This window comes from Myodes glareolus, chromosome 12, assembly GCF_982192425.1.
Source record: "Myodes glareolus chromosome 12, mMyoGla1.1, whole genome shotgun sequence".
NCBI classification, from domain to species: Eukaryota; Metazoa; Chordata; class Mammalia; order Rodentia; family Cricetidae; genus Myodes; species Myodes glareolus.
The window spans coordinates 84,434,212-84,460,214 of NC_142037.1; the positions used below are offsets into that span (position 1 = coordinate 84,434,212).

Below are 26,003 nucleotides of genomic sequence, written 5' to 3' on the forward strand. Positions count from 1 at the left end.
AGAGTTATAATTAATCATTAGTAATTTCAGTTAGTGACTCTGGGGTTATATCTATAATTCTATCTCTCAAAGTTTTAGACAGATTTGGATGAACTGGACAAGAAAAGAATGTTAGTGAGAGGTTTATTTTCTAGTTAGTTTACTTCTCTAAATATGAATAGAAGACCAACTATGCCTCTAGAAATGCTGGTCTCTGGGGACATACAAATAGCATAATCAATGCATAACCAATTTATAGTAGAGTAAACAAGATATTATACATGACATATGCAATTGCCCCTCAATATCTGTGCTAACAGCAGATACTCAAATATGAGGGGACCTGAGAACTTTCCATTAATGGGTAAACTTTATGCGCAGCTTACAAATATTCTCTGGTATATTTTAAATCATTTTAGAATGATTGATAATACTTAAAGTTATGTAAAATCCTATTATACTGATATCTTTCTGAATGAACAAGAAGGAAAAATACATACAAGGTCATTATAGATGCAAGTTTTTTGTTCAAATATTTTAACTCTGGTCAACAGTGGGTACAGAACGGGGGAATAAATATCTGTGTGTGTTATACATGTTCACTTATATCTATAGAAAAATCTAAAATTGGATAAGTGAAGAGAAGTTCATTCTCTCCATTTGAGGAAGTGGCGAATGAGGAGGATGTAAAATCTAGATGGCCCTAATAAACAAGGAGGAGTTGCCTTAACAAAAGAAATGAGATGGAACCCCGAAGGCCAAAGCATATGAGTAAAAGATATCAGTACTGATAACTAGACAGTATATGATAGCAGAAGGTTCCAGTGAATGATGTGAAGACACGGGAAAGGGGTGGTCACTAGACAGGAGAATGCCTGCTCACAAAGAGCTGTTGATGAAATGCCAACACATTTTAATTTACAGTGGGAGTTCCAGGGATGTTTCAATAATTATAAAACAGAAGGATGATGTCACCAGAGAGTGCAACATACAAAGACTTGTGAGTGTGCTGTGGAAGTCTTACAGGAGCAGGCAAGTGAAGCTTAAGAGGAAATCAGCCTATCTTTGTCCTGCATAGGAGCAGAGAAAGCACTGTCAGTTTGTTTCATTGTCAGTTTGTTCCGCTTCAGCACTTACAACTACAAGTTTAAGAAGCAAGTCACTCCTGCTCTACTGTATGGAGCTGAATTTTCCCAAGAATTAAGAGTGAGCTTCCTAATTCAGTCCCAACCACTATACCCTCTAACATGCAGTGATGCATGGCATAATAGTTCTTCCTCACACACTCGACATGCATGAACCTGTGAGAAACTAGGCACATGTTTGAATCGAAGTAAAGACTATTCAGGAATGGACCATATTTTGCAACTTTCTCCACCTAAGTAAATTACTACTGAACATGATACAGAAAGCATGTGAATAAGAGTAATAGCTCATTTTGGGTCAGACTGGGGGTGGAATTATCTCTACACTGTGTAATTTGAGGACAGTGTATGCAGAGCAGGAGCGGGACCAGAAGGCAGATTACAGACCTCTTACACCGTATCTTCCTATGCAAGGAATACATAGCAACACCTCATCCTTTCAATCTGAATCATTCCTAACCCAGCCACCAGCCTCTAAGACTCATTCACTTTCCACTGCAGCTCAACCATAGTTCAAAGCTAAAGGTACATACGTTTTCAATTTATTAATGAAATTTCTCTTATATCAGCATGTGCTTTTCCAAACTTCAGAAAAATAACTTACTGGCTTATTAATCCAGAGTATGTCAGCATTGTCTGACAGAGATTCATCAGGACCAAAGTCAGTAACTGGCTGGGCTTCCACCCTGGAGCTTTGCTTCCTTTTGAGCATGCTGAAGTTAGTTTTGGGAGACAAGTACAAGACCAAAGTCTGGGGAAAGGAAAAGAGAAAGATTTATTAGCCACTGAAGCTACCTCCTTCCCCATCAAAAGCATTGAGTCCTTCATGCATGAGTTATGTTCTGATAAATCATACATGTGCTCTATGGTATTATATATAATAAATGCAAATATATAGACACAGAAAAAGGATGAGATAAAATGGATATTGATAAAATCCAATTTTCTCTTTCCAGTACCAAAAAATTACCTTAAGAATTTCAAGAACTGTTTAGAGACAACTGGTGTAAAACAGTTGGAACAAAATTGCTAGTCTCATAGGAAACACAAATTACTAGAAAATTCTTTGCTTTGTGGAACTGCTATCATGGCCATGATAACAGAGGTTTCTTCTCCGATTTTAATATGCCATTCACATGCTTGTCCTGTTCCAACCATAATATTAATATTATTTCTCCATTTTGTCCTCAGTAAGGATGAAGGCCACAGACAATAGGGAGTGAAATTCCACAGTCGAAGGCTGTTTTCATTTTTTAATCAGTGGCCATCTAAAGTCTCCATGCTCTTCTAAAGTCAGCTCTTCAACAACTGCACTTGAAGATGAGATGCTGTATTGCCGCCTGCTTCCACAATTGCACAAAATCTACATCCTATTATATATGTCACTGTGGGCATTACTGCTAATTTCTAAAGTTAGCAGCTCTTGAAGAAGGGCCTACTATCCATCAAATGACAAGCAATTGCAGCATGATTCAAGCATTGCCAACATACAGTTCCCTGACCACCCTTCAGTCCAAAGTAACATGCCCTGTTTGATTAATACTATACCGAGCCTCGTTTATCTGTTTGTGGTTTTTCAGACAGTGTCTCACTCTATAGATCTGGCTTGCCTTGAACTCATGTAGATCTGGCTGATTTGAAATTGTGGCCACCTGCTTCTGTGTTTTCACTTCTTTGTAAAATTGTATACAGTATAACCAGCACATTGGGTTCAACACTTTACAAATGTGGACACACAGTAAGAATTGAACACATTCTAGACTTAAGGAGGATCAGATGGGATTGAGTCTTAAAGAGAAAAACACATGTGATGAGCTTTAGACAAGGATTGCTTAGCGCAGTTAGTACTGACATTTTATTTACCCTGGAAACTGACTTGCCAGGAAAAACACCTTTCTGTTTGTTTCTTAGTTGCCGCTTTTTAAGTTTTTGTTAAAGATTGCATCTTGCTACACAGCCCTGCTTATTTAGAATTTACTATGTAAACAAGGTTGGCCAGAGAGGATCAATGATCCTGATCCTGTTGTCTCTGTCTCTCAAGTACTGGAGTCTTAGAGTTTACCAAAGAAATGCCTTAAGGTTTTGAGTATGTAAAAGACATTCCAGGCTTGAGTTGGGTGACAACTTGACTAGTGCTGTCTAAGCAAACGAAGATTGGAAACAAGTTCATAATTACTAAGCCGCAACTGTTGAGAGCTGGGCCTGGGTGTGCTTAGCATTCTTAGGAGGACAACTGCAGGCAGACGACAAAGGATAAGGAGATAGCAATGGGAACTGCAAGTCAGAAAAATGTAGCCATTTCAATACCAGGAAAACCCACTCAACCCCTCTCCTCCCTGGGTCTCCAAGGTACCCTTGGTGCTTGAAGAAAATCCATCAAGGACAGTGAGTAACGTTTAGCTCCCCTTAGACAGAAGAACAAAAATGTGTTTGTAAGGAGTGTAACTATATCCACTTGCAATTTTCACTGGAAAAGAAAATAAAATACAGTTTAGAAATTTTGAATATGATTCTCTGTGTTTCGGTGTCCACTTCCGTGTCCTTTTTGCCATATGAGTCTCAATCCATGTGAGGCTCTAAAACTAACCTTCCTGTTCCCAGAGAAAATCAAACTACTTTATCTTTAAAGTGTGCAATGTATTTCCAAACTGTTGTTACTTTGAATACAGAATTTAAATATGGGCTTTGCTGTAGGTTTCACTAATTAATTTTATTTTACATAATTGAAGTTAGGGACTCTTTGTTATAACTTGCTTTCCTGGTCTGTCGACAACCCGGGTATCCTGTCCCTTTAAGAGAAAAGCCTAGCCCACTCCCAATCCCCTCTTCTGACAAGGCAAGCAGATCTCTGGCCTCCTCTCCAGCCTGCTCTATTTCTGTCCCTCTTCTGAAGAGGTAACTACTGCCTCTCTCCCCACATCCCCCCTTCATTTTCCCTTCCCCTCTTCCCCCTTCCCTTTCCCCTCCATAACCCACTAAATAAACCCTATACCCCAACTCTCTCTGCATGGCATATCTAACTGACTGCGGTCTCCCACCCACCAAAGGGACTTGTTGAGGCCTTGGGTGACCTGCTGCTGCCCCTCGTAGGACCACTGCCCCTCGTGATACTGGTCCCCCACCACCTGTTTAAAAATAATAACATTGGTGCTGTGAACTCGGCAGGCTATCCCTTGCAGCTGGAGACTGCTAGGGATACTGTAATATTCCAACTCTTCTTCTGTATGCTCTCTTCCAACTTAAACCCTCTGGAATTCTACACTCAACATGAAATGGTAGGTTCTTGCCACATACCTGCCCATGCCTCCATGAGTATGCAATTGCTCAGCAGTGGTTCCTCTATGTAAAAATTGCCCAGTGCTGGTCAACCACTTGTCCATTGGGCTTAAGGCACCTTGCTCGGGCCTCTGACTCCACATGATGATGTAGGGGTTCGGTTTGTGCCCACCCGTTCTCACGGCCCCTGGACTTTGAGTGACGACCCAAAGTTCACCTTGAGCTGCGGTCCATGCTGAACTTGCAGGACGCTGGAGTTTGCTCTCTGGGAGTTCGCTCTCTGGATCTTCTCACCTTACTCATGGAGACTGTGCCCACCCGACCTCAGATATCAAGCTACATAGCTGTCTATTACCAGCTTATATTCTGCCAGTGATTGTTAGTTGGAAATGCAGCCTACTCTCCTGTCACTGCCGGGCCCTGCTCCACCTCGTGGTTTGGCTTCAGTTCCGGGCTTGGTGGTGTAACAGGCACTCTGTCCTGCCATCCTTTCTCTCACTATGCTGCCTCCCACCACAGCTGCAGAATCTGTCTCTCTTCCATTCACAAATCCCTCTTTCTACCACTGTTGTGCTGCGGGCAAAAATCCTAAACCTGGACCATCTACCAGCCCACTTCCCAATTTTCTGTCAGTCTGCTGGGACAATTGGTAAGACTGCTCCCTGTTGACCTAGTGCCTCTCCCGTGACTGCCCTTTCTCAGGCTCAGGGTCCCTCTGATCTATGGATCCTTTTCGGGATACTATTCTTCCCTTCCGGTCTAGAGCCTCTTAGATAGATAATGGTGTGAGCGAGTTGTTTATTTTTCTGCCTCACCCATGGGAAACAGGCTAACATGTCTAACTTCTACCTGTGGACAACTAACTATAGAGAGTTACATCATGTGGATGACCACGGCGGCCACCATTTTCTTTGAGCTTCACAAAGAAAGGAGCCAGAGCTTCTGACCCTAGCCAAAGAGTGCCAGCAGCAGGCTCTCTCCATGAGGTGCCCCTACCCCCCAGCCAGCTTCTTCTCACTTTTCATTTAACTTTATGTGGAACTTAAACTCAACTGTGTGTAAATGTATGTATACTTACTGTTAAATGTTTTAAGTTTATTATATCTCATTCCAGACTAAGAAAGCAATAAATCTCATATTTTAAGTTGGTATATACTTTTAAATCTCTTACAAAAATACTGTGTATATAAAGGTGTTGTCCATTATTGTCAGTTCTACCATTAAGCTTCTATTGCAGTTTTTTCTTTGTCTTTTACAAGTATAAATCTTACCTGTTATGTAGAGAGTCAGTAGAGTCAACCTTGGACCCAGCTTTCCAGGCAGATCCTATGCTGTAATTATACCTTATCTATGCCTGATAAATAGCCCTCAACTTCTCAGAGATCTCAGGAATATGGCATTTAAATGTTTAATTATTAAAAGACTTTTCATAACAGAGAGACAGGTTGGCTCCTAGCAGCAGGACTCTATTTTCTCCAAAGAAGACAGAAATGAGGTGGCACAAAACGTCCATCTGCAATTCACTTTATCACGTGAAAGCGCTAACCACTGGGAAAAACTGCCTTTCATCTAAACTGAAGATCTCTAGACAATGGACAGAATCACTGAAATCGACAGCCTCGCTGCTCAGGTCAAGGACGGCTTGTCTTGTTACAGATTTACTAACACATAGGATCTTCTGGAGTCTGGAAGACCCTGCTTCTAACAACAGAAGACAAATACAGTCCTGATGCCCCTGTCCTCAGTGATCATGGAGGACCCTGAGGAGTGGCTCTAGGTAGTCAACTGAGCAAGTTCTTTGTTATTTTTTTAATCAATAACTCCTTAAGTAAAATTTTATCCTTCTCAAAGATCCCTAATGCAGTTTGACAGTTGAGAAGTTTTGTCAATTTAAAAGGACAACACCTTTATAAACAAATTTCAGTATAACTTCTTTATGTGTTCTAAATAAAAGATATTTTAAAATATACAAATACAAGTTATTAAAATATGTACCTGCAAGCTATAAAGGTTTGAGGATAAATTTGTAACACCAAATTTCTCTTTCATGCTGCCTTTCATAGTCTTAAAAATACTTTACACTGTGTAAAAACATCTGTCACAGTCGTTCTGACATAACTATGTTGCTGTTTAAACTTATGTTTTGTGAGTTCCAGGGAGCTGAATTAAAGGATCCACCTTAAACAGGTCAGATACACCCCTCTCAACTCCCTGGTACTAATTTTTTTTTTCCCTAAATTTAACTTTGTCCTCTACTCTGCCAACACCTTGCTAGGTCCAAGAGACATGGGACAGTTGCACACCACAAACCCTGGACAGGAGTAAGGTGACCAGTTACCCCAGGATGTGACGAGCACCCAGCTTTCTCAGGCTCCCACAAGACGATGTCCACAAATAAGCAGGAAGCAGTCTTGAGAATCTGCCATCTTAATTCCCTCAACCTGCTATGCCTAAACTCCCATCTTTTTATTACAAGAAAAAGATGGGACTGTTATAATCTGTTGGCCTGGTCTATCACCTGGGGACCCTGTCCCTTTAAGAGACAAGCCCCACCCATTTCCAACCCCCTCTTCTGCCAAGGCAAGCACATCTCCTGCCTCCTCTCCAGCCTGCTCTCTCTCTTTCTGTTCTTCTGCAGAGGTAACTACTGTCTCTCTCCACCTCTTCCCCCACCCTCCACTTCTCCCCTTCCCTTCCCCTTCATAACTCACTAAATAAACTCTATACTCAAACTCTCTCTTCATGGCCTTTCTGTCTGTCTCTCACCTGCCATGGTTTCCCACCTGCCAAGAGGGACAGCAGAGGCCTTGTGTGACCCTCCACTGCCACTGCCCCTCATGGTGCCGGTTCCCCCACCTGTTTATTAATGATAGCACGCTTGACAGTCAATGCAAATGTACGCACAATCCTCAAATTATACTTATTCTCTGAATTACTGTGGGGTTCGGGGACACATCTGGTAGCCCTAATTTGAGACGTCTCTTAAATGACAGGCTTCTACTTAGCTGGAGGATGTTGCAAAATATTTTTGAAATCCTTTAAAAAGACAAAAGAGAAACAGAGTCGATCCATCCACAATGGTATTCAAAGATTAGACAAAGAATTTTAGAGACCCAGCCCTTCTCACAGCGGCAGGGGCGATTGATGGACATGTGAATTCCATTTACCTTTTATTACCAATATGCTACCTGAAGAAAAACTGACTTTTGACTGATTTATCTACAGAAATATACATAATTTATTTTTTAAGTATCCAGTGGGCTATATTTGATACACCAAAACATCAACTATAACTGAATGACACCAGCTGTCTGTCACTCTCCCTGATGTTCTGCTGCCAACATGTTACCAAGTCTGACAGTGCCCATTAAATGATCTGTCTAAACTCCAAAGAATCCAGACATACATTAAAACTTATCAAGCAGGTTCAGAATCACTGGAAGTTTAACTCATTTAATAATATTGAGCAGTACATAAAATATTCAAGTAATGAGTTATCATGGTCTGTGCATACATAAACTCACAGAGACTAAGACAGCATGCTCAGAGCCAGCACAGGACTGTACTAGATGGAGTTCTAGAGCGAAACAGAGAAGTAGACATATGCCTCCTCCCTAACTCAGAAGAAATCCCCAATTGATAATCATTTGCAAATAAAACTTTATTTCTTCCCAGGGAGTCTCCTTGGTAGACTGCATGCCCAGTAGTAGATGGCCAACAGAGAACAGACTCAAAGGTATCTTTGGAGGTTCCTTGTCTCATAATACTGTGTCAGGGCTTTTCCTTTAAAAAAAAAATATGTCCTTATTATACCTTAGATGCCTATTCGTTTTCTAATGAGAGACAGAAAAGGATGGATATGAATTGGGGGGTGGGGTGGGTGAAGGTGGAGAGGAGCTGTGAGGAGTAGAGGGAGGAAAAACCAGGATCAGGATATGTTATGTTTCAATAAAGAGAAAAATATTCAAGCAATAAAATAAATTCAAGTCATAAGTGTACAAAGAATCTCAGATTAATTTAGGGAAGTTGGTGATAGCAAATTTCCTTTGCATTAGGTATGGCTTAACACCTTTGTTTATGTTCAGTCAACATAAATAGCACAGAAGACTATTATTCTCTTGATAAAGAAAGACCAGTGTGGATATTTAAGTATCCTAGGTGAGCTTTCTATTTTGATGAAATTGCTTCTGTGTATTTATTTTTTCCTTATCAGTATTATGCACCAATAAGCCAATATATCTTTTTGTTTTCAAAAGTGTCCTTGATAAGGCAGTGCACTAGGTTTGAAAAATATGGTTTTCAAAAGCGTTTTCACACTTATTAGAAGTTGATATTTAAATAGTTCAATAATAGGAGAGGCTACATAGTTACAAAATACTGCTTGATAAATTTTTTATTTAGAAATAGCTAGTAGAAACCCCGAAACAAAACATATTCTGCTTTCTTATTTTTATTAAATAGTCAAAGTCCAGGTAATCTGTGGAAGTAACAGGCATATACTTTCCTTATTTGATTTATACCCTCTTGTTAAAATTAAAATGAAATTATTCAGTTTTGTTTTTAACTGTGAGGTGTTTGCAACATTGTGGTTCATTTTTCCTTCTTGAAAGTGTTGGACATGGAATTTGAGATTTTCTGTCTTCCAAATCATGGTTGATAAGACTGTCCTCCTCTACCTATCCCTATTAGTGCTTTCAGTGTCTATTGCCCTCAGCTAGTGTCCCACTACCATTATGTCATGTGCCTATGCAGTTTCTCAGACATAAGGCAACAACATAGTTCAACTTGATAGAACTGACAGTGGTGGAATATCTCTGTTTCACTCCTGCTGCTAATGCTCCAAATCATACCATCCTAAAAACATGTAACTAGAAGGACCACACAGATTCATGTTATACCTCAATAGTGCCTTTTTTTAATATTTGCTTATTTTAATTTGATTTGTACGTATGTTTTACCTACATGTATTGTATATAGCACTTGCATACCTAGTGCCCCCAGAAGACAGGAGACAGTGTTAGATTTCCTGGCACCAGAGATACAGATGCTTGTAACTCAGTTAAACCTGGGTCCTCTGGAAGAGCAGCCAGTGCTCCTAACTGCTGAGGTATCTCTCCAGCCATATTATTGTCTTTTCTTATTTCTTTATTCTGTGTATGTGCAAAGTTTTCATTTATTTAATTACTGTCACTAATTCCCTTTCAAGTCATAGTATCTCAAATCTGAGATTCCTTCTATTTGTTTATTTATTTTCTGTTTGTTTGTGGTGCCAGGGTTCACACCCACATCCTCTCACAGGGTTGGCCACTGCTCTACCATTGAGCTACAGTTCAAGCCCCTGGATAGAAATTTTATTATGTCTTCTCCTTCCTTTATCTAAGAAAATAAAAGCCACATGATCAGATCATTATAGTGTATGTAAAATAGTTAACAATAATTAACTTCCTTTCATGGTGAAAGCTCTAAAATTAGGTATAGAAGAAATGTACTTTACATAAAGTTCCCATGTGACTAACCCACACATGCCGAATGAGTAAAAGCTTAATGCTTTCTCTGGAAGGATACAAGCATGCCCATTCACCAAAATGACATTAAGGAAAGTATTGGGAGTGCTGGGCAAAGAAAGAAAGAAAATACATCCAAATCAGGAGGGAGGAATGTTCATGATTCCTGTTTGCTGCTGATATGATGCCCTACACAGAAAATTCTAATGGTGACACAAAAATAGAGCTTACTTATTAAATGAATTCTAAAGTTACAGGATGCAAAATAAATCAACAAGAAATTAAGTAGCATTGCTGTATGCATAGAGCAATCAGTCAAAATAATTTTTCCAATAGCTACAATAAAATAATGGATAATTTAGTCATGAAGATTTACAACCTCCACAGTGAAACAGTAAACATTGGTAAAAGAAATTGAAGACAATTGCAATAAATGAAAAGATTGCCAATGTTCATGGATTTTTTTATGTTTTATTTTTATTACTCCTTTTACCTTTGAGATTATAATTACATTATTTCCTCCTTCCCTTTCCTCCCTCCAAACCCTCTCGTGTGCCATTCTTTGCTCTCTTTCAAATTCATAGTGTCTTTATTCATTAATTATTGTTATGTGCGTATATGTATATAAATATATATTCCTAAATATAACCTGTTCAGCCTATATCATGTTACTTGTATTCATGGTTTCAGGGCTGACAATTTGGTATTGGCTAACCAACTGGTATATTCTGTAGATGGAAGTTTCTGTCCATTTCGGTCCCACAGCCTTTCAACTCCAACAAAACACACAGAGGTTTATATTAATTATAAATTGGCTGACCTCTTCGTTCAAACTTATTATTAACTTGCTCTTACAACGTAAATTAACTCATAATTTTTACCTGTGTTTAGACACGTGGCTTGGTACTTACTCAGTGAGGCATTCTCATCTTGCCTCCTCTCTGTCTGGTTGGTGACTGACTCTTTTCTCTTCCCAGAATTCTCCTAGTCTTGTTGCCCCGCCTATACTTCCTGCCTGGCTACTGGTCAAGCAGCATTTTATTAAATCAATACAAGTGACAGATCTTTACAGGGTACAAGGTATCATTCCACAGCAATATTCTTCCCCAGAGACGACAATTTCTCCCACTCTTAGCATTCCTTAGTTGTCTGAACTAAAAACTAATGATAGGAACACTGTTATAGCTCACAGAATTTTGGCTTATCTTATTTCTCTGTTATTCCTTCCTTCACTTAGTCACTCTTCATTCATTCACACTGCAAATTCTCTGTATTCACTCTGTGCCAGGAATTACAGCCTATGCTGAATACATAGCAGAAAGCAAGAAAGACACTTGGAGTTTAGAAATCACCTGCTTCATTTAAATTCATATTTCATGGAGAACTATGAATTCTGTTTCCCTGCATTTTCTTTTGTCCTTGGCCTCACATGTTCACTCTAACTGGCCAAAAGTGCCATTATTTCTCATCCTCCAGTCTTTCCCAGCTACTTCAAGTCTTTTATCTACCTCTTTGCCTGCTACAATCCCTTATTCTAATTACCTTATTTAACTCAAAAACATTTTCTTAAGGTTTATGTGTGATCTGTTATAACTTAAAGATTTCCTTTTTCTTTTCTTCTTCATAATCTTCTTCTTCTTCTTCTTCTTCTTCTTCTTCTTCTTCTTCTTCTTCTTCTTCTTCTTCTTCTTCTTCTTCTTCTTTTTCTCTTCTTTTTGAGACAGGGTTTCTCTGTAGCTTTTGGTCTCTGTCCTGGAACTCACTCTGTAGACCAGGCTGGCATCTAACTCACAGAGATCTGCCTGTCTCTGCCTCCCAAGTGTTGGGATTAAAGGTGTGTGCTACCACTGCCCAGCCAAGATTTACTAATTAAAAAGAAAAGTTTAAACAAACAACAGTTTGGAAAATTCATAGTCCCTATTTTATATAAGAATGGCTAAAGAAGGCAGCAGTCACTGATTTTTTTTTTATCTTCGATAGGTAGCATTCTATCTTCTAAAGAGTCATGAACCACACTTTGATTTTACAGATACACACAAATTCTGCAGTCCTCCTGAGTCCAAGTTAAATTGTTGGCCTAGCTTATCCCCACACACCACTTAACTGTGTGCCGTTGGCGAGTCGTTCTGTAGCTCTGCTACAGTTTGAGCAGAAAATTTTAGAAAATAAATGCTTAATAACACTCCTCTAGCTGATAACTCCAAACCTAACCTTAATTCCTTTGGGAGAACAGTCATCATTGCTTACAAACGCTGTTCCTTTATTCTTGCTACATAATTATATTGACAAGAAAACAGGCAAAAGCAGAGCTCCAACCCTTGGTGAATGGTATGGATTTAGCATTAGAAAAAAAAATACTTTGCTTCTTCTTCCCAGAACACTTGATTGCTACATGTTCCTGATACAATAGATAGCACAGTTGATCTAAAGACAGGGAAAGTAGGAAGGCAGAGCAGCTGATTAATTAAAAGAAAGAATCTCCCACTGTGTGCTTACCCCGCCCCTCCCCTCTGTGCTTCTTTCACTATTCTACAGCATACCACTAGCTCTACCCCAGGATCCCTAGGCAGGAGAGGGAAAGCAGATTCTCAGAAGAAGAAGACTTGTGAAGCACACCTAGACAATTCACTGTCTATCCCTGCTGTAGGAATTCCTCCAGCCAGTAGCCTTTAAGTTATCTGCCCACTTGGGCGTGGCCTCTTGTACTATAAATACCAAAGTAAGCATTTTTGCCCTCTCTTCCTGCTGCAGAATTTGGTTGTTACCCCTAATAATCTTTTATTGTTATTTAATTTATTATTAATAATCAATAGTGTGGGGTTTCCTTTTAGCGTCCATCTTCATAGGCCCTTCCTACTTTCAAATATGCAAACGTCGAGTTTACATAATTATTAAATACATCCATTATTATTTTAATTTATTTTATTTTCATCAACCAGAGTACTAGGTTGCTATAGGAAAATTAGGAAAAGTGAGTAAATAAAATAAGAGACAAATATTAGTCATTAGGTATTCAATTCTAGGGACTCAATTATTTTTATAAATGTTGGCTGAACACATATATGTCAGCCACTGGACTTTAGGGAAAGCACTAATCAGACATGTTCTTTTTCTTTGGGACATTATCTTTACTGAGGTCCTTTTTTAAAAATAGGATTGAATTATATATTTCAAGACTTTATTATTTCATATACATTTTCTATACATACAGTCATGTTAAGATAGTTCTACTATATTTTCATCTTTTTATTTTGTGGAAATCTTTTTCTACCAATAAATGTAAATTCATACAAAATCCTAACTAAATAAATCCTACCTTCAAACATCTATGCCCCTTCAATGTCTTGTCTCCCAAGTTCTTACTTGTCAGTCCATACCAAAAAAGGCCTTTTAAGACACCAAGCACAACCATGTATTCCTAGATTTGGGTTCTGTTGATAAATTTATAGATGAGAAAAGTGTCACCCCATATTTTGGAGATAATTGAATTTGATGTCATCAATATTTTGGATTGGGTATTACAACCTCAATTCCTATTTCAAAGCTCTAAATTTTGTCTTCCTCTTTATTCTAAAATCAGTTATTTTTTTCAACAAACAGCAAAATAAAGATTTTTTAAAATAAATGTGGGTTTGTAAATTCCAATCCATTATTATCTGTGAAATTGCACAGATATCTTTCATTTCCTAATATTAAATTCTGTTTTTACAATTTCATTTACTTTATAGTTTGTTTTTTAGCACTGATTTTTTTTATATCTATTACTTTTCTTAAAGGTCAAATTTCTTATCAAATTAATCAAACTGTCATTTTTTGGTTTCTGAAATCATTACCCACTTATTACATGAGTTTTCATTTAATGTAAATCCTAGAAATGTTCTAGTGTATTTCAATTATATTTTCTCTAAATTTAAAAGATGAGGGAAAAGCATTGTTCCCTTCTGATAATCTCACTTCTTCAGGTGGCAGATTTCTTCATTTTCTAGAGTGAGCTTTTTTTTCTCATAAAATTCTTGAGTGAACACACCATAAGTATGTGGACTGGAAAACTAATTCTTATGATGTGAGGTATGAGGAATGTGTGTCTGTCTGCAAATGTTGTACTCAGACATTGAAATTAAATTTATTGAGAGAAACCCAATAGTCAGATTCCAAATCCACAGCCAAGTCCACAGCCACTATATTTCACCCTACAATGCCCTCTGCTCCTCTGTTCTTTGATATGGTGTGGTCAGATGAATAAATGTGACTAAAGGATTTTGTTCCTGCTTATTGTTCAAAGTTTAGGGAAAACACAAGGAAGCAGAACTTATTAGAGGAATTCTAGAATTCATCTTCAAGGGAAATACAGACTGAATAGAAGACATCAATTAAAAGTTACTAAGTGGACTTGATGGCTTTAAAAAAAGTGAGAACACAAGGTTTTCTAATTAAGAAAGGTGGAAATAGAAACAATTGGGGAGCGAATATGATCAAAATGTATCGTTTGAAATTCTTAATTAATGAAATATAATAATAATCATAATAATAAGTTACTAATTTGGAGCTGTTCATTAAAAAAAAAGATTGTCTTACATAAAAGTATCTGCTGATGAAATGTTGGACTATCTCCAGAGGTAACAGGCTCCTCGGGACACTCCAAAAACGTGGTAATATTTTGTTTTTGTTGTAATAAATAAAACGTGCCTTAAGATCACAGTGCAGAGCTAAGCTACTAGATAGCCATAGAGGTCAGGTAGTGGTGTCACACACCTTTAATCCCATCACTCCAGAGGCAGAGGCAGAGGCAGAGGGTTCTCTGTGAGTTCAAGGCCACCCTGGGCTACACTAGATTGCTCCAGTCTCAAAGAGAAACAAAGCCAAGCATGGTGGCTCACACATGTAACCCCAGTACTTGGGAGTCATACACCTTTAATCCCAGCACTAGGGAGGTGGAGATGGGAAAAGATTTGGCTGGACCGAGAGAGGAATATAAGGTGGGAGGAGACAGGAGCTCAGGGCATTCAGTCTGAGGATTTGTGGAGACAGGACTTTTCCCATTCTGTCTGAGGATTCTAAAAAGTCTCTACACTGGCTGGCTGCTCTGCTTCTCTGATCTTTCAGCATTTACCCCAATATTTGACTCTGGGTTTTATTGATAAGACCAATTAGAATTTGTGCTACACAAGAGAGAATGAGACACATTAAAAAGTCTGAAGGAGTCTCTGCAATATATTTGCCCGAAATGACCTGGAGGGAAAAATGGATTAATGCTCCCAAGGCTGCTGAAATCTTTTTACATTTAATTGTTTCTCAAGAGAAATGGTTCATAAACTTCTGTTTAATATTTTGAAGAGAAACAAGCTTGAACATTTTAGATCCCCTCCTTCCTTTCTCTTTTTCTTCCTTCCTTCTTTCCTTAAACCCTTCTTCGCTCCCTCCCCTCCCTCCTTCCCTTCTCTCCTTCCTTCCTTTCATTTGAAAGCTGAGAGTAAACTTTTGTTGAGACCTTGCTCTATGCCAGGCAACACCCCTGACCCCCAGCTCCTGCTGCGTCTCAGAAGTAGTGTTATCTCTACTCCATAGAATAAAATCCAGAGGCAAATGTGTTCAGATAGTCAAGTGTGTAAGGATATTGTGCATCATACATATGGAGGTCAGAGGACAATTTTCTGCAGTCAGTGCTCTCCTTTTGCATGAGATCCTTAAATCAGAAGCTTTGTTTGACAAGCACCTTTACCCTGGTGCCATTTTGTCGTCCAAATTCTACTTTTAAATCTTAAGAACTTTTGAATGTGTTTAGAGTGGTGCTATTTAAATTTTGTTCATTTGCAATTAAATCTATTCTTTTTAAAACTTTAAATATGGGCCTGGAGAGACCACCATCTCTGTGGTTAAGAAAATTGGATGATCTTTCAGAGGACCTGAATTCAATTCCCAGGACTCATTTCACAACTCACAACTGCCCGAACTCCAATTCTAATGCATATTAAATAAAATAAACAAATCATTCGAAAATAAAACACTACTAAAACTTTAGACCATTATACTAGGTAAGATTTTATTCTTTCATGAATTAGGTGCAGGACTTTGCATAGATCATTTCAGCTCCTTGTCATACCCGAATGAGGCATATTGTCATTATTCTCACAAAGTCAGGGCTTAGAGAGGGGACACAGAAAAAGAATTAGTGTCCTAAGTAGGCAAAGAGACAGTTCCTGGGTTTCCCTCTGTGAGTCTGTCCCCAACAATTTGCTTCTGTCAGACCCCTTGGAGGCTTTGTGACTGAAACTAGTTTCCTGTCTCAGAGAACAGAGGTAGGAGTCCCTGAGTCCTGCCTCTCTCGGGTATAAGAAATTAAATTAGAGAACGCCTGCCTTCAGGTGTGCAAAGCCAGGTTCTTCAGTTCACTTAGGGAGCTTCCTTCCTTCATCTTTCTGGAAATCTTCTGTTCAGCATTTCATTGAGCTGGTCTCCTTTTCCTCTCACCTGGCCTCTGCTCAGAGGGAAGATATGATGCTGGATGGTTCTCCCTGAACTAAGTCCTAGAGCCATATGTTCTCAGGCCACATCGCAGAGGACTTGAGAACATCATGCTAGCAGAACTAAGCTGTGCTGGAAATTTTGATCCTTAAGGGTCACAGCAGAACAACTGTACTCTACCATCTACTACTGTTTCCCTGGAGTTACAAGTTCCTTGTAATCACTTGTAAAACTTCCTTATTTCACCTCAACTGAGAACACTGTTGAGACATTACTGTGTGTCAGACACTGTCCCTAGTTTCTGCTCTTTGAAGAAGCCCCCCCCCCTTTGTTTTTTCGAGACAGGGTTTCCCGGTGGCTTTGGAGCCTATCCTGAAACTAGCTCTTGTAGAGCAGGCTTGCCTTGAACTCACATAGATTCACCTGCCTCTGCCTTTCAAGTGCAGGGATTAAAGGCGTGTGCCACTACCACCCGGCTCAAGGAGTTCTTATCTTCAATGTGTTGATCAAAATCTAGTTTTGTATGAAAGTATTTGTTTTGATTTTGGTTCTATAATATTTTTCTCTCCTTATCTCCTTCCTTCCCCTTTATTTCTCTCCCTCTTTCTCTGTCTCTGTCTCTCTCCTCCATGTCCCTTGCTCCTTTTCTTCTTCTTCCAAATGCAGTTTTTCTCTTGGGAGTACATGTTCTTATGTGACCTGACCTTCGCTAAGTCAGATGGAGTTCTGTGAAAACAGACTGCTGTTGTCTTCTCCAGTTCCAACAGGATGTCAGGCCACCCAAGTTGGGTGACCACACAGAAGCAGCCAAACTCAATGCTCAGCCTTCAAAGAAAGACTCTTCTTTTTCTTTATCTTTTTCCAACATACTGTTTAGAAACAGAAAATGAAGTGTCAATTTTTTTTAATGAATCTACTTCCTAAAGTCCAAGGACAGTAGCATACTATTTTCCTCTGCTTCTTTCTGAAACGATGCTAAAAGCAATGCAAAAAGCACACTACTGAAGATTTGAGGAAGGTTTTGCTGCACTTGTGAAAGTGCAGAGAAAAATGTCAGTAGGCACAAATGGTATATCTATATCATAGACATACCCACAAGGCTTAGAGATCACTGTGGAAGGGGGTGGGTGGGGAAGAAGATGGCCAGATTCCCAGAGCTGGAAGTTGAGGAAGATCAGAGTGCAACTATCCTTTGTACATGACAGAGCTAACCACTGTCCTCCCAAATTCACAGAGCCCTGGATGCCCACACAAGATCAAGAGAGTCAACATCCTATCTTGGTTGGGGAAGAGGCTCACAAGACTCTGCACCAACCAAGGTGCTATGGACAATTGCTGGCTTGGAGGAAAGAGAGTCAGTTTTCTCTGAGGCTGCGACTCTTGGAAAGCTGACCTTACTTCAGAAGATGACTCCTTACAGAGGAATATCTGGGCAGCTCAGATTTGACTGGGTTATTTTTTTAAAGGAGAGGAAGTTGGGAGTAGAGAAGTGGGGGTGGATCTGGGCATTGTTAGGGGAGCAATGGGAGTGAATGTGCTCAAAATACATTGCATGAAATTCTCAAAGAATAAAAATATTTTAACTCAAAGAAATATTTTAAATGGAGAGTTCTTTTACAGGTTACTAGATGACATTATTTTTCTTTATTAAATATCTATATGCATATCTAAATAATGAACTGAGGGAAAATGATGATTCAAGGATTTCTTCCAAAATAAGCAAGATCCATTATTTTTTAGCTTCTTATTTATAACATGTGTTTTAATATTTGTACTTTAGTACATGGAAAGATTAAATACATTTCCAAGTTTCATGCTTAGAAGGTTACTAACTATTCAGTTTTATATTGTCTAGTTTTAAACTTCAATAAAATCTAATAACTAATGTCTACTGGCTGTCTAACATCAAAGAATTATTGTCTAATACAAATTTGTATTTTAGGTGCTATAATTTAACACCTAATTTATAGGTGTTATAGTTTAGTTTTAGGTGTTCTATAATTTGTACTTTTCTTTTTTTTTTTTTTTTTGGTTTTTCGAGACAGGGTTTCTCTGTAGTATAATTTGTACTTTTATAAAGTATTTGTTTCTATAGAGAGAAAGGGCATGAAGTTGGCCAGTGGCGATGTGGGGAAGATTTCAGAAGAGTTGTAGAGGGTAAACCATGATCTGTAGGGATATTTCATTTGTATTTTAATAAATAAAGCTTGCCTGAAGATCAGAGAGCAAAACAGCCACACTGATCAGCCTTATAAACTAGGTGGTGATGACACATACCTTTAATCCCAGTAGCCACACTAGTTTGCCATAGAAACCAGGTGGTGCACCCTTTAATCCCAGCCCTAGAGAGAAATATAAAATGGAGGAGACAGCTCTCACACGTGGTCTCATTCTGAGATTCCTGGAGGCAGGATTGCCATTTTGGACTGAGATAAAAAGAGTCAGTGGCTGGCTGTTTTGCTTTTCTGATCTTCAAGTTGAACCCCAATTTCTGACTCTGGGTTTTTAGTATTCATGCTATATATACATATATAAAATTTTTTAAATAAAAATGTATCAAGAAATTATTTTATGAAAATATTTCTTCTATTCAAGAAATGATGTTCAAAACTAATCATATGTGGACTTCATCATAACAATTAAAAAGTAAAGAAAAGCAAACAATTTAGCTTATGCCTTGAAAGATGAGTAATTAGTTTCTATAGACATGACAAATACTAATGAAAATATTCAGAGTCTTACAATCTTGGAGACAGAGCTTAATTTCCACTTAAATCTCTTTGTTGGTCACCAAGAACTGTTAGCATTTTCTTCCTACTGGTAAAACATTCACTTCTATCCTCATTATCAGCACAGATCATCCAATTTCTCCAATAACAGCCTTATTTTCAGGCATTCTAACTCCTGCTACTAATGACTATATATTAGTATACCTCTGACAGAGGATTAGTATCTAGAATATACACAGAACTAAAAAAGAAAAAGAAAAGAAAAAACCTAACTAGCAAGCAAACAACCCATCAATAAATATGCTAATGAAATAAAGAGACAGTTCTCAAACTAAGAAATATAAATTGTCAATAGTGGAAAAAATACTCAACATCCTTAGATACCAAAGAAATGAAAAATAAAACTACATTGAGATTCTATTTCACTTTGGACAACAGAAATAGATATGAAAGCGAACAATAAACTATCAAAGATGGGAGGGAGAGAAGCCATGATACATTGCCGGTGGAAATGAAAAGTGATCAGGTCATTATAAAACTCAGTATGGCAACTCCTCAGCAGAGTAAAGTAGAATTACCTACAACTCAATGACAGTATTCCTGGGGATATAAACAAAATACTCTGCACATCATGTTTATTGCAGCACGTAACACAACAGCCAAGATATGGAAGCAATCTAGGTATCTGTTAACAAAAAAATTGCTAAAGAAAATGTGTTGGGTACACAATTGGGTTATATAAAGATGAATGAAACCTACTTGTTGGATAATGAGTGCAACTGAAGATCATCATATTATGCAAAGTAAACTAGATCCATAGATCAATATCGCATTTTTCTCATATGTGGACTTCACATTGTTTATCAATAGATAAAACTATACATGTATGTAATATATTCATATGCATACATGTGGCATGAAAGCAAAAGATAAAGAGAAGGAAGGATGCCAGATTAGGGAAGGGAGGAGTAGAAAGGGTGTGTGGAGGTGAGAATGGTCAGAGCATCCAACAGACTAGAAACTGTCTCTAAGAAACTTACCACTATACACAATAAATATATGCAGCAGAAATATTAATAGTTCCTAAAGACTAGAAATAGCAGACTTATCTATCTTATATAGAGCTTTTGTACTTTACAATGAACTCATCCACGTTTTCACTTTCAGTTTTTATGTCCTCTTTCTCTGCACAGTTCTCACATTTCAATTCTCTTTAATTCTTAAACCTGGAGTGTTCATTCCTTTTAGGGCACAGAACTCTGAGAAGATAATAAATCTCCAAGCCATAGCGTCTCCCAGTCATTGTGATAATACTTTTAGCCTTGCATTATATAATGCTAAGATTATACATGCAAGCAGTCTGTCTTTACTCAGAACTTTATTGAAGGTATGAGGGCCTGAAAGTCATTTTTCTCTTTATTTAACTGTTTTTCTGATATTTGCATGCATCAACTTCACTGTTTTTAGTAGCCTTGCATGTTTTTTTTTATTCTGAGACTATAGAATTGTCTTGTGATATTTTTCTGAATTAACTCATTTTAAAGATGTTATTTTATTGTTTATTGATAATTTGTGTGAGAGAGTATCAAATCAATCTGAATTGTCAATTTGTAAGCATGTAACTAAAAAAAATCAACCACTTGGTTAGACCACTGATTATTTTCCTTTTCCTTTTCAAATTCAGTTATTTTTCTTTTCACGTTTAATCCACCAGGCTATATGTAGATGTTGGCTCTTCTTTATTTATCATTCCTGGCACATTTTCATCTGTGTATTTAGAAACTTTGTAATTTAAGAGGGGGGAAATGATCTTATTTCACTGTAAAACATGGCTGTGTTCCATTTGTGCTGTTTTCGTGGTCATGAAAAGCATGTGTGTATGTCTCTGTTGGCCGTATTCCAGACATGCCATCCTCTCTACAGACAAAGTCTTCCTTTCATCTCTTTCTTTTGCATAATTGGATATAATTTTCCTTCTTGATCTCCCCATAAATGAATCCTTTGGCTACAGGGTCTGGGCCTTTTGTGTTTCTAACCCTCCTTTGGTACCTCCCTGTAGTCCTGCACCTGCTCTCCCTCTGGACTCCTGGTTTAGTCCCTGACAAATGAGCGTCTTCCTCTGGGTTTAGCTCCACTTTCCCTAGCATCTGCTGGGGAAACTGCTTCAGATGTGAAACATTTGTCTCACCAACATCCAGTCCCCAGTGTTAACTAAACTATGCTAACACTAGGAGGTCATTCTGGAATTTCTCTTTCTTAGTATTTGAGCAACCCTCCTAGAGAGAGCTGTAAACTGCAATATCTCTATGGACTCAAACCAAGATGCTTTGGTTCCTAAAACTAATTGCATTTATTTACTTTTTTCATCTTTCAAATTTTGTAGTGATTTTCAATTTTGGTTTTACTACAGAAGTTCAGTTTTATTTCTTGGTTTTCAGAATAATTTCTTATAAATCTTTAAATTGCATAAAAGTCATGAGGTCAAGTTATTAACTTTTCTTCATTCATTAAGAGGGAAGGTCACTTGCACATGCTTTAAAAATTTCAGGTTCTCTTCTAAATAATGGAATATCATCCAAAAATATTTTTATGGGATTGAAATGATGACTCAGCAGTTAAAAAAATGCTAACAGTTCTTGCAGTGCATCTGGGTTCAGTTCCTAACATCTACAGAGCGGCTCATAATCTCTTCTAACTCCAGGTTAGGGGATCCTATATCCTCTGGTCTCCACAAACACCTGCACTTGTGGGGCACATAAATTCATGAAGACATGCATATATCACTACAGAGTAAATCTTTTTTTAAAGGAAGTTAAGTTTTATATTTGTGCTTAGATAAATATGCATGTATTCATAATGTCTGTGTGCTTCTTCTAAGGAACATAACTGTTAATATTTTTCAGTACAAGCTAAAGCTAGAAATCGACTAATGTATTATGATGACCTCTCAGGATATCATTTTACAGTGATGAAAACATAGAAGCAACAAGCATCCAATAACAGACACAACATTTTAGAAACAAGGTTAAGTTTGTGGGGGCCAGTGCCATATAGTCTTACTTTATAGTTTTAAAGTAAGCAAACTCTACAGAAACAATTCAAACGTTTGTAATAAATAGTCCATGGAACAAATGGCATAAAAACTGATTAACATCACGACCACAGCTATGTAATGTTCTGAATTTAACAAGACTCCTAAGAACAAGGACATTTAATCATTTGTATCAGCTTGTTAAAAAAATGAGTATCTCAATTCCTCAACCTTTAGCTATCTCTATCCCCTTTGATTATTTAAAATAAGAAATCCTACTACTTTCACCAACATATGGCATAAACACAAACTGAACAAAGGCAGTAGAAATTGACATGCTAATGTAGACAGGGGAAAGTGCAAGGCTTCAGCTCTATACAAAGAACTATAGGCAACTAAGGAATATTGAGAGCAGGAGAAATAGTCTCATAGGAAAGAGCCTACCAATTAATTATCCAATACCAAATGATCAGGCCTGAAAACATACACACAAGTAACATTACACAGACTGAATAGGTTATAGTTAGATATGTATATATGTGCATACATATGTATATGCATATATAAACAATTGATAGAAAACAGGCCATGAATTTTAAAGATAGCAAGGTAGAATATATAGGAAGAGTGGGAGGCAGGAAACAGAAGGGAGATACGATGTAATTATAAACTCAAAAATTACAAGAAATATTTTAGAAGATAACAAATATTCAAAAAAATTAAATGTCTTTATAGAAAAAAATTCTGATGGTGCAAAACTTCAACGGAGAGTCTTTGACACACAAAAGACAGGCATTCAAATTCTGAAACGCCTTTCTGTTACTGTTTGGGGGCAAGGATAATTTGCAATATCTTGAAGCTCAAGAGCATAGTTTCTAGGTTCAAACTAGAATGCAGTGCCTCTCACTGTGTGGTGACCTGTAAGGGTATTTTCCTGACAGATTCTTAGGGACCAGGCCCATCTCTTTTCCTCAAATACTCACATCCTAGCTCAGTATCTGACTTATGTTACGATATTGTGGCTGAGATGTGAACTTTTCCTTATAACTTGAGATCTACATGTGACTAGTTTTCTATGCAAGCAACTAAATCTAAAATTATCTTAGCACCATTGATGAATGCTGAAACAAATGTTCTTCCACAAGTGCACCTACAGACAGACACATAGAGTCGCAATTCATGGTGGAAAGATGGGAAAAAAGAGAACTGGAACACACTGCCATCCACAAAGGAAAAGAAAATACTACATAACCTTCAGCTTACTGAACTGTGAGCAATGATGCTATTATGAGTAAATTTTCTTTTTTTAAATGCAGGTTTCCTAATGAATTTCCTTTCAAGTCACACCCAAACCTATAACTTTGCTGTTACCATTTCAGAATTCATGGTTTCGTTTTTGTAGTAACTTCTAACACCATCCTTTCCAATGGCAGCATCCTATTCAGACAGCTTACTCCTTCTATTTCTCATCTCTAATGACCCTTCACACATGTTAGCTATTCGGCAAACCCCGAATTATCCTCTTTTCTTCAGGTAGTTTTATCAAGGGATGAGTCAAAATTATATCAGATGAGACTGAAACGTTCAACATAGATTGGCGCAGAATGGACACCAAAAAATTCAGAAATAAATTTCGGGAGTTGTGGAGATTTGAGAAGCCCCGATTCTTGTTTGGATTGTTGGACAACCTGGATGTAAAAAGACCCTCCTGCTTTTTAGAAACTGCCACAGTCCCTGCTCCTCTCCCAGGTAACACAAAATCACCCCAAAAGCTATGAAACGAGGAATCATAAAATTAAAAACAAAAACAGAAGCAGACACCTGTTATTTTTTGATCCCATGTGAGAAACCAACAACTACAACAGAAACAAATGTCGCAAGGGGCCTTACTTCCCATTTTCCACCCAGGGAAATTGGGTACAGAAATTGAAATCTTCCTAAGGCGTGTGTGTGTGTGTGTGTGTGTGTGTGTGTGTGAGAGAGAGAGAGAGAGAGAGAGAGAGAGAGAGAGAGAGAGAGAGAGAGAGAGAGAGAGAAAGAAAGAGAGAGAGAATTCACACACCCTTCACAATACAGTCTTTGGAAATTTGGGCTCAAAGTTAAAATATTTATTTTTCTATGAGAAAGAACTTAGGGAACTTAAGTCAGAAAAATAACCAGCCCTGGATCAGGGTTATGGACCCACTTCCTAATTCCAGCCAGGCCCTCCAAGCTGGGCTCTTAAAGATTCAAAGACAAAATGGAGTTGCTTTGGCAAGACAAGACTTTCCTTGCTGGTGGGCCACCCCAATGATAGCCGCTCAACCAGGCCAATCGAGGACAATTTAGCAAACAGCAGTCTACAGGATCACAGAGTGGGGCAAGGCCAGGAAGGCCTCCCCCAAAGCTGATGTAGCAGAGGTACCCCTGAAACCCTCCTCTGGGTTGGGGGTTGACCCTGATGAAGGCCAGAGGCAGACAAGGACAGGACAGTGGTGGTCTTGAGGCGCATTATCCCCACTCCCAGGCACCTGCTTCCCCCACCTCCAGCACCTGCTGGATGCCCAGGCTGGGCAGGCCCCATCCAGAGGCCCATGGCTTCCCAAGGCCGCCCAGACCAGGTTGCCCCGGGCCGGAGGGCGCACAGTGGCTCCCAAGGTCCCTTCCCTGCGCTCCCCAGGCTGAGTTGTGGGCGGCCTTTCCTGTTCCCAGCCCCTTCCCGGGCCGGACCCCAGCGAAGGGCGCACCGGGCGCTCCCGGCCTTCTGATCAGGACTCTGTGCCCGCCGCGCCGCAGCCTCCGGGGCCAGCGGCGGTGACCAACCTGTAACCGCGGCGCGCGGAGCGGTCACGGTGCTGGGGATGGGGCTGCAGCGGCAGTGGCGGCGGCGGCGGGTGGCATCCTTGTGGGTCGCGCAGATCTGGGCCGGCGGGTACGCTGCCCCTCACCTATGGCGGCTCAGTCAGCTCCTTGCTAGCCCTGCACTAGCGTCCGCGGATAGGGCGAGGGGCTCGGGGAGAGCTGCGGGGGTCCTGGCCTTGCGTTTATTAGCTTGCGTTTTGCAGTTGGCTTTGCTGCGCGAGCAACAGAGGATGCTCAAGGCGGCGCCGCAGCTGGTTGCCAGTGCCAGGGTCCGTACTTGCAGGTGGCTTCCCTCTCTCTGCTGAGAGCCAGTCTCTCAGCAACAGCTGGGCAATCTTAGGCTGCTGTGGGGGCTCCTACTTCTAGGCCTGCAAGCCCAGTGTGTGCTTTTGTCGTCCTGATTTATTAAGTAGTGTCTTAAGGGTACTAACTAGGACCACATCTGAGTATGAAATTGCTAAATAAGAAATACATTATTAAAGTTTTCGGTCTTTTAAATTTTCTGTCATGTAGATTGGGGCTAAAGTCTGTTCATACATGGTTAACCCCAAACCCCATTTGTGGCACCAGGGTAGTTGGAATTTGGGGCCTCTAAGGGACCCCAGTAGAATGGGTGTAGGGTCACCTTGCATCTCAAGCACCATGTACATGCCCAGCAGACACCTTCCATTGCACGCTCTTCTAAAGGTTTGCTTGAATATTTTCGTCTTGCTAGGCAGTCAGCCACAGCAATCATGCAGAAGTTTCTGGCCTGTGATTTCACTATCACACACACACGAGACAGTCGGGATGGAGAAAGATGAAGCTTCCTTTAAAGGGAAGATTAACAGAGAATCCACTGCTTATCACAAATTACTATATCCCTAGCAACAAAAGCAAAACTACATGCACATTTTAAACATGCATTTTTGGGCGTTGTTTACTTAAATTTCTACCTTTGCAAACAAACCAATCTTCACAAGCCCTTTTAGACTGTTTGTGAACTTTTGGCTTGTTTTATTTTGTTTTTGCTGTTGTTTGTTGGGGTTTTGTTTAT

The 26,003-nt window shown here is 39.1% G+C and overlaps 1 protein-coding gene across 4 annotated transcripts in view; it reads right to left on the bottom strand.

The window, feature by feature from the left end:
* Positions 1-25,279, bottom strand: part of Nalcn (sodium leak channel, non-selective) — a 281,079-nt gene extending 255,800 nt beyond the window's left edge. For 3 of the 4 annotated variants that reach the window (XM_048422068.3, XM_087912334.1, XM_085698169.2), the window contains exons 1-2: positions 24,929-25,278; positions 1,729-1,875 (exon numbers count right to left, since the gene is read on the bottom strand). In XM_048422068.3, the coding sequence (XP_048278025.1) occupies positions 1,729-1,836 (108 nt within the window). In that variant the 5' untranslated portion in view covers positions 1,837-1,875; positions 24,929-25,278. Of the gene's footprint in view, positions 1-1,728; positions 1,876-24,928 lie in introns of all 4 variants that reach the window. The other variant, XM_085698170.2, reaches the window with a different exon arrangement.
* Positions 25,280-26,003: the final 724 nt, after the last annotated feature.